At 36.0% G+C, this 10,103-nt stretch overlaps 1 protein-coding gene across 1 annotated transcript; it reads right to left on the bottom strand.

The window, feature by feature from the left end:
• Positions 1-5,983: 5,983 nt before the first annotated feature.
• Positions 5,984-9,581, bottom strand: LOC105334528 (ankyrin-1). Its single transcript, XM_011438015.4, has 2 exons — positions 9,498-9,581; positions 5,984-9,174 (listed from the first exon to the last, which is right to left on the bottom strand). The coding sequence occupies exon 2, from the start codon at positions 9,152-9,154 to the stop codon at positions 6,317-6,319; it is 2,838 nt and encodes a 945-aa protein (XP_011436317.3). The 5' UTR covers positions 9,155-9,174; positions 9,498-9,581; the 3' UTR covers positions 5,984-6,316.
• Between the last annotated feature and the right edge of the window lie 522 nt (positions 9,582-10,103).

The raw sequence follows: 10,103 nt of genomic DNA, 5'->3' as shown, positions 1-10,103 counted from the left end.
ATTAATATAAGATACATGGTTACTGTCTTGAAATATATGAATTAAGCTATATTTAGGCGGGTTAAGAAACGTGACAGAGGGCTAGGCTTGCTGAACCCTCTTCACGTTTTCGACCCGAGCCCAAATATAGCTTATACTTCGAGATATTTATGTTTATTCCACAATATAACATTATTTTTACGCATCGAACGAGATATTTTCAACAATTTTCGCTGAATATCTGCAGTTGAAACTATCACGCCATGGCGTCAACCAAGCAAAAAGATGACGTCACAATACAAATGAAACGCTGCGTGCGTACTCGTTCTGTACTCGGCCTTGTTAATCCCAAATTAAGTCTAGACTTAGTTTGATATTCGGTCTTTTAATTTTGAATTAGCATCATGTGTAGTAAAATTCAAGTTCAAAATACTGATAGAAATAAATATGAGGATTTTTTATACACTGTAGTCTTTTGCTTTCTTCTCTATTTCTTAGAAGGGGGCGGGGGCGGGGGCGGATCAGAAACCGAGATTGTTACACTCGTAGCATCAAGGGGGGGGGGGGGGGCAGGGGATTTAATTTTACATATAAAAAATTGAATTATCATGGAGTTGCCCCCCCCCCCACTTTTTTGGGAGTATGTAAAAAATGATATAAAAATAAGGGAATTATGAGTGAAATTGAACTTATAGATATACTACGCCCCCCCCCCCCCCGGGCCACACACACACACACGGATTAGGATTTTGAAGATTTTGGAAAATTCCAACTTCCCTTTTTTTTTTTGCTTGTCAAGATTTTTTTGATGAGTCTCCCCCCCCCCCCCCCCCCCCCCCCCCCCACTTTCAAAAACGATACTACACATGTACGTCCATGAAAAGTAAATTAAAGCCCGTTTTTTAAATATATCACATTCATCATTTTGTATGTCTTTTACCTTTTAAACATTCATTATCTATGCATAACAAGACACGAAGTCTCGATGACGTTGCTCAGATTTTGAAGGGTTTTTTTTGAAAGGGAGGGGGGTAAAGTTAAAAAAAACTCAAAGAGCTGGTCGCAATTTATTTTACCCGCTAGACCCCACCTCACCTCCAATCACGCATTAGGATCTCCATTTTTTAAGTCATATATGGCAAGAATACAGTACAGTTTCCCAGTGCGGCAATTATGTAACCCAGTTATATAGCTTTAATGTTTTGCATATGGAGTATGATTTTATCTCAAGTCTTTCTGAATTTGCCAAAAAAAAAAACCTGATCCAATCGTTATAATAATAATGGTGGGTTGTTTTGTTTGTGTTGTTTTTTTTTTGGGGGGGGGGGGGGGGTGTTTGTTTATTTTGGGTGGGGGGGGGGGTTCGGGGTGTATTTTATTTCTAAGAGAAATTCTTCTATTTCTTTACATTCGATGTATATTTCCCCTTATGTGTGCATTGGAAATCTATGACGTTCATTATAATTCATTGTTATATTCAGTAGTATATTCTCACTATATAACTCTATATAGACAAATAGTCAATAACTGTAATATTAGCTCGTCCGAAAAATATTGACCGGTCAATATTTTTTTGATATTGACCGGCTAGGAATAATATCTAGAGATCATTCCCTCTATTTCAAATAATCGCCTCTGATTTGTTGATTCGTAAACGATGACGCGACTCCAAAACAAGGTGACGTCATAATAGACAGTCAGTCAAGGCAAGTAAACAACGGACGCGCAATGCGACGGTTTGCTATCATAACGCGTACGGATATAAGGATTTGCGAATAACTGTGAAGTAAAATCAGGTAGAACATCTGTATTTTAATTCTTACGGTCGGCGGAATATCAGTCCATACTTGCCAACTGACCCGATTTCGTCGGGTCACACCCGATTTTTCAACCCTTCACCCGATGATTTTTTATGACCCGGCGGGTCATGCTTTTCACCCGATTTTTGTCGAACAACCCGAAAATCTCCCGATTTCCGGATTTGGTTCGTATATTACGTTGCGCGTTTGAGTTCCAGTTATAAACCCAAGCTGAGCTTGGATTTACGTAACGCGTAAACAATGCTGATGGCTATAACAGACACATTAAGTGTAATTAATATGTTTTACGGTGTAACCGTTTGGAGGGCGAAGCCAATATCAATGGGGCTAGATATGCCCTTTCATCAGTTCATTATCTCTGGCCTGTCATCAGCTGTTCATTTCTTATACAACCCCTGCTATGCTATAGTCTGTCCCAAGCTACTGTTTCCATCACATGTTGACAATTTTTATGGAAACATACACAGCTAAAAGAAATACAATTGAAATCCTTCATTAATTAAAATTCGTCGCTTTTTTTCACAGGAACGAAAAACTGACTTCTTATGGAGATTTTTTTAATTATTATCTTTTTCATTTTGGAAGTTTCTTGGAACACCTCACACAATTTTCAAATGCTATCACCCAGATCTTATTTTATATTATTTGCTTTACAAATATATCCATAGATTTTTATTTTAACAGCCGCTTTTTTTAGGCGAACAAGTCAGCTCGAGAGAGAGAGAGAGAGAGAGAGAGAGAGAGAGAGTGGGAGGGAGGGGGGATTCAAATATAAAAACCGGTAAACAAATTTTCATTCTGGTATGTAAATAAATATTGTTTAAACCCTGAAATATTTCATCTTTGTAAGCCAAGGGTTTCTGATCCGCGCCGCTCCTGCAGATCACACACCCTTGGCTAGCGAAGGTATTTATGAATAACTAATAATGAAGCAAAAAATCTTGGGACAGATTTTAGCTGCATTTTTGTTGTTGTTGTTATTTAGATTCTATCAATATACATGTGTATTATTTTGATGTCTTATTGTCTAGTCTGAAGTAATTTATACATATATTGGATAATACCTGGCTGCAGCTACATGAAGTATCTACATTGCAGATCTCTGGATAATTTCTCAGCATGAAGTATTTTAACTTTTTACTCCCTTATTTCAAATGTATGCATAAACATGAATTAAAGAGTAATGACGTATATTTTTTTTTAAAATAAGAAAATCAATTTATCTTGAGAATATTTCGCTTAAATTTGTCATCCAAACACTGAATTATTAAACATTTATTGATTGATTTGTGCATTAAAACTAGAGAATTGAGATAGTACCCTAGCTAATTCAAATCATAAGGTGCAAATGATGTCCTTCATGTATATTGTACATACTGGGGTGTATAATTTAATCTGAGTTTGTCTGAAAAATGTCATACATTTGTGTTCAATGCATATTTGTGATTGTGAATGCAGATCAGTAATTCCTATTATAAATAATTTTTAAGTATTTATAATGCATATTACTCCAAATAATCTCCCTATTTGCTTTTATTTTTATGGCGGTTTGGGAGTACTTTGAATATTTATTGTATTTTAAATCATATACGTATGGTTTACACATTTGTGTGGGGGGGGGGGGGTGAATTAGAATGGGGAAATATTTTACAATGTGTCTGTCAAAGATTAGGATGTCTACAAAATTAAGTTTTGATTATCTTTTGTTTTATACTGAATTATTTATTGGTCGTAACTTAATTCTTTTTATATTTTGATAATTAATTTGAATTCTGGGTACAAAATGACCTGGGTATGAGTATGTTAGGCTACGATTTGAGATGAAACCTAAAAACGAAATTTCAAATTGAAAGTTGGAGAAAAATCGTCTTTGGTGTTTTCAAATAGTAATCAGAAAGCAAATTTAATTCAAATACATGATGTTATATTTAATAACAATGAATTAAAACTGCTTCACTGTTGAGACACGTTTTTTGTCCAATCAGATGTCCTGAAATTCATTTGATCGGATCTAATGCAACTGTTGTAAGTTGTAGGAAATGAAAATTTGTTTTCTTAATTAGGAATTAATTTTTCAAGAACACACTAGGTAAGTTTAAATGTATTTATCACTCATTAAACAAAGCTGGTAAATTATCACCAAACGTGAAGTTAGTACGAGATTCAAATTCAACATGGATGCCGGTGATGTCACTGCGCGTGAAGTTATTCTTTTTTCCTCCATCTTGGAAAAGTTTTTCAACTTCATAGGTATAGAGTGTAATTTCTATTTTTAGACATATGTACACGTGTTGTCTATAGGGAGAGCTTCGCTCTCACGGGCCCTTCGGGCCCGTGAGAGGGCTTCGCCCTCTATTATTGTGAGTTGTTTTGACTAAGCGAAGGTTTAAATCATTAAGTGTGATGGCTTCCGATAAGAAAAGGTCTTCATCGGGGCCATCGGAATCAAAACCAACAAAAAGAAAACGATATTTTTGTACCTATCAACATATCTGGGAAAATGAATTCCCATAGGTAAAACAAAGTAATCGAGTACAAAACGAGGCTTTTGTGTTTTATGTAACGCACATTTGAATATTGGATTTTGTGCCCAAAATGATCTGACTAAACATTCAAAAACGCTAAGTCATGTATAGAATGCTTTTTAATACACAAAAGTCTTCAAAGTCACTTACAACTTGAATGTCACCATTTACATAGTTCAAAAGCAAGGTTAATGTAGCAGAAACTCTTTTTGCATTTTTTTTTCAGCTAAACACAACCTACCATTTTCTGTGTCAGATCAATTAACAAAATTCAAAATCAGCAACTGTTAGTTAAAATGCTTCTTTGCAATAAAGTATTACACATAAGTTTTAACACATATTTCTATTGTATATACCTATGAAATGCATGATAAATATGTCGTGAATGTTGTTACGCGCTATGACCAGATTTTTTACTTTCCAAATCTGGTCATGACCAGATTTTCACATGTTGGAGGTTGGCAAGTATGAATATCACCAGTGACCGTTTGATGCTGAGAATATTTTGGAAATGAACTTTGCACAAAATTGAATTCGTGATTTCTTTGATGAGCTGAGAAAATTACGGCGAGCTGTTTTCAATTACTTTCTTAAATTTTGGTTTGTTTCTTCATATAACAAAACAAATGTTGACTGTGTTTTCGGGCAACATTGATTATATTAGCCCCCTTGGGACGAAAATATTGCCCTTCGCTTCGCGTCGGGCAATATTTCGTCCCTCGGGGGCTAATATAATCAATGTTGCCCTCAACCCCAGTCAATATTTGTATAATATAACATGTCCGTCCAATCTGACCACGGCATAGGAGCACAAGTACGTGCTGTTTACCAGTGTTTGCGAACAAGTGTACATCTTAGCACGCGTTTTAAATGAATATCTCACTGTAACAGTTCATAAAACGTTCAAACTTACTTAACCAATACGATATGTTCATGTACATGTATTTTTTGGTGAAAAAAATAATCGTTAAATCATACATAATTATTCTATTTCCAAAAATAGTTTTCCTTCCAAAGTTTCTGGCACTACTAGTATATTTTTACTCACAGAAGCGGACTAAGTACTTGTTATATAACTGTTCTGTCTAATTACTTACATTCCTGACAAAGAGCGTATGTAATGGCTTTAAAGCGACAACACAAAAATAGTTCATAAAAGTAAACATCAAAATGAAATAAATATAAGCATTGAATGCTATATTTTGGATACCGTCGGTCCTATAAAACACTAGGCCGCGCATGACCAGGCCGCGCATGCAGTCAAATATTATCATACCGCGCTTTATTCAATTCCTCTCCACAGCTTGGTGTGTTACAGGACCGACGACATTCAAAAATTGAGCATCCAATGCTTAAATATTAGGCACATATGGCTGAAATTATACGTCAATTTTAAATAGGTTATTTGGTCTGGTCGGACTTCTCTATCATTCTATCCTTTTCTAAACGATAAACAGAAGGAAGAGAAAAAGATCGAACTCTCTGTTTCACAATACTGTTTTTGCATGTGATGTGTTTTGGACAGCCCAATTTTAATGAGTTTAAATTTTGTGTTAAAAATTTTGAGAATAAATGACTGAAGACAGCGTTATATACCCAAACCGAATCTTAAATCGCAACCAATGAAAAAATAAGAAAAAGAAAATTTAATGACCAGTAAGAATATTTATTTCTCTGTAAAATATTCATTGAGAAAAGTCGCACAGAACATCAACTTATTCCAACCATTCAAAAGTATGATAAAATATCGACAACTATAGATATACTGACAACAGCAATGAAATATTGACTCGATTTAAAGTCATAAACATCTACATGTATATGAAAACGAATTTTAAAAAATGCACAATTTTAACAACTTTAACAAAGTGTTAAATTTATTTGATTTATAAATAAACAGATCTCTCTAAATGGGACATGGTATGGTTATAAACGATCATATCATTTTCCACTTAAGAACCATAATTATTCTTCAATATCCCATTAATGCATCTAATTCTCGTTTAAAAGTTTGACTAAGTACTTGATGAAATACTGCAACTTATCACAATCTTCCTCAAGAAGCCTAGAACCCAACACATTATGTCGAGGGTTGAAAAAGGACGGTACAAATCGACCAGACAGCCACTCCTTACAATTCTCGAACACACTCTTTACAATTTCGGGGTCACAATCTTTGCACTTTTCGGAGGTTTGCTTGGCAGCAGTGTCAGTTTGGAGCGTCAATTGAGAGAGAGGATCTCTCACATAAAGACATTCCTCAAAGACAGACTGGACACCTTCTCGAGCAGCCTTTTCTTCTATCACATGAAGAAACGCCATTTTGATAATATATGATGGGAACAGATCTCCAACTGCTTCGTACATTTCGAAATCTTCCTCAGAAGACATGCTGTCGCGACAGCTTCGGTAGTGATTCTTAAAGTCTTCATAATCGCCAAAGCTCACCAGGGGACATATTGATGAGGCAACCAAAGACTTAGCAACGATGTAACTGTTTCTAATATGGGGGCGACATCTCCTCATAATGGCTGTCTCTACGAGTGATAACGAACACCGCCAAAGGTTTTCGTCGTGATGACTTGTCATTTTTGGTACTGCTAGACATGGTAAATTCTGTAGATCCGGACCGAGGAGTATCGAACTGATTCGAGATTTGTTCGGCCACGAAGGCAAACGAACTGCTGGAACAAGATCGACGTTAATTTCCAGGCTTTTGTACTTGGAACCTTTCCAGAGCAGCACTATCTTTGGATCGTTACTTATGTCTTTTATAAGGAGTCGGTGATCTTTGGGAAAATTTTCGTTGTAAACGATATTAGAAACACGTTGTGTAAACGTTTGAAACATCGTGTGATTGGGAACCATTTTAGATTCCGTTATTGTTAGCTCTGGATATGGGTATTTTGTCTCCTCCTTTAAGTATATCAAGGTGTAGTCAGACACAGACGTAATAGTTTCTTCAAAGTCTATTCCTTCCTCTAAAACTTCGGGCGGGTTCTTCTTCTTATCTTCTTTGTCTGGGATAAGAAAAAAACTTTCTCTCACGTCTTCTTTCTGATGCTGTGGATATATATCCTCGCTCAGTTCATCAAAACAAACGATGTAATCGAATTCATCCGGATATAATGCTTTTGTTCCTTCAAAAGAACTTCCAGCATAGAATACTGTACACTTCAATTTTGGATCACTCTTACAAAGGGCATTTGCAGTGTGTAATGCAAAATTGTTGACAACTCTTCGAATTTCCACAGCCTCTGGTTCTTCATATAAAACGCCTGTAGGCGGAGCAGATATTAGGCTGCAAAGAAACTCATTCAAATTTCCGGTTTCTCTCAAAGACTCGTTTGAATCAATGAGCTTTTCAAACTCACTTAGCAGTAATAATCTATTAGCGTGTTTCACGATCTTTTTCTGATTTTGTACAGTTTCCCCATACTGTTCATGAAAAACTTGCAAAAACTCCAAACTTGACCGGAATTCTGCCACTTTTTTAGCGGTTTCTCCACAAGAATCCCGGGTCTCTACGTCACAGCCAGCCTTGATAAGAGTATATGCAATAGAAGACTTATTGTTCCAGGCAGCAAAATGAAAAGGACTAGACATGTAACTGTCTGCTGAATTGATATTTGCCCCCCTTTCAATAAGAAAATCAAGGATAGAATCCCACCCATGTTCGGCAGCAACATGTATCGGCTGTCTTCCATTTGCATCTTTAACGTTTACGTCTGCTCCAATGTCAATCAGCGCTACCGCAAGTTTCTTCTTGTTTTTCTCTATAGCAAGATGCAAGGCTGTTTGTCCCCAGGCATCACAATCGTCAACTTTTAATCCCATGTTCAACAAATATTTAAGCACGTCTGTGATTTCCTCCTCTCTGTCGACAATGTAATGCAGAAGACACTGACCTCGACTATCCTTAATATCAAGTCGACATCCTTTCTTTACAAGATACTGAAGAAGCTGGAAGGGTAATTCACTGATGGAAAGATGCAAAATAGTTTGTCCAATTGCTGTAACGGAGTTTACTGATTGTTCGTCAGCCAATAGGATGTCGATGAATTTTATAGCAAGTGTCTCGTCCATCTCTGAACATCCTCGTGACTGAGAAATGAAATGGTGTAAAGGGTTGAAACCCTGTATATCTAGATCTGTCAGTGAAGATCCCGCTTTGATCAAGATTCTAATTGTTTCTTCTTTCTCCAAGGAATAATTAATAGCTGCTAAATGTAAAGGCGACCTACCCTGGTTATCTTTACAGTTCACAGAAGCACCTCTTTGAATCAATTCCTGTGTCAATTTTGAACCCCATGGTTCATCCAAAAATGAAGCACATTGAGTGTGTAAAGCTGTATGTCCTGTTGCAGTTGTGACATGAATATTAGCTCCGAAGTACAAATATAACTCTATTAACTCTTTATTTCCAATCAAAATGGCCTTATGTAAGGGGGTATTCCCGTATTCATCTTGTGCATGTAGATTGCCATTGGCTTGTATTAACAACTTAGCCGTCGCAACGTCCTTTACAACAAGTAGTGGGTTATTTGTTGTATTTACGATTGCTTTATGTTGTAAAAGAATTCTTACAATTCCTTCACGACTTTTCATTGAAGCAACGTACAAGGCCGTTTGACCATCGTCATTTTCTAAATTGACGTCACATCCGTCTGCAAGTATTTTTCGCACTTGGGCCTCATTTCCAGCTTGAGCTGCCTTGTGGAGGCTAGATGAGTCTTGCAGATCTTCGTCGTCAAGTGCATGTACTTGTTTCATAAACTGGGCTAATTTGGCAAATGGTCTGTACGTGTTGGACGGTTTGCTATCGTTCATAATGCCGGATGATCATGCAACTACAAAATCACCAAGATCATTTTTAATCAGTTTTATCTTTAAAACAAAGGTTTAAGATACTGGTTACATATATGTACATCAATAATTCAGCTATGACCATATATATAATAGTATATAGTTTTATTTATTTCTTTTTTAAAAAAAACCATTGCTGTTAATGTTTACTCTTTCAACAGTATGGCGGGGGCATAATTTCCAGTACCAGTACATAATGGCAAAACTTCATTTATATCAAAAGTTTCAATGATGATAATGTGAATGTAAAGGCTTAACTCAACTGACTAACGTATATAGTATCGCTTAAAAATCTAAAATCGCCTACCTTTCTAAACTGTTCGCATTTAAGAAATTCAAATTTAGATCTACTTTCGTTTTACCGGGTTTTTAGAAAGACAGACAACTCTTGTCGCACTTAAGAATAGATCGCATCTGATAACCACATGTATGAGGATCGATTCAGGGTAAATTTGCAGCACACACGTACACACAGACACAGCCATCTTAGTGTTATGGTGATTAATTTAGGAACTGCTTGTCTTGGATTCATTTTTACCAACAACAAGCGTTCTTTTAATCGTCTTTGACTTGCACTTTATAATAGAGAGCTACAAAAGGCAATAATTACCAATTCATCAACGGAAACCGATCCTGAAAACATTTTAAATTAATTTGAAACTATATACTAATATTCTAGATGGTACATGTCATGTTTGATGTTCATTTGCATGCTGTTTTAATTAAAAGGTAAAATCCCACTTACAATGACTAATCTTTCTTGAAATTTCTGTTAAACCCCCTTTTAAAGACTCCATACGATTATATACGGAGAGAACGAATACATGTACACTGATTTTCAATATGCAAAGTGTAAATAGGCATTACCATTCAAAAAAGCCTATTAAGCCTATTAACTCTTAATAAACTGATC

This window comes from Magallana gigas, chromosome 9, assembly GCF_963853765.1.
Source record: "Magallana gigas chromosome 9, xbMagGiga1.1, whole genome shotgun sequence".
In the NCBI taxonomy this organism is placed as follows: Eukaryota; Metazoa; Mollusca; class Bivalvia; order Ostreida; family Ostreidae; genus Magallana; species Magallana gigas.
Note: the sequence above shows the minus strand (reverse complement) of the source record. Positions and strands in the feature narration are given on the sequence as shown.

Coding starts and splice junctions, on each gene's coding strand:
- LOC105334528 (XM_011438015.4), bottom strand. CDS start 9,154: ATGAACGATAGCAAACCGTCCAACACGTACAGACCATTTGCCAAATTA.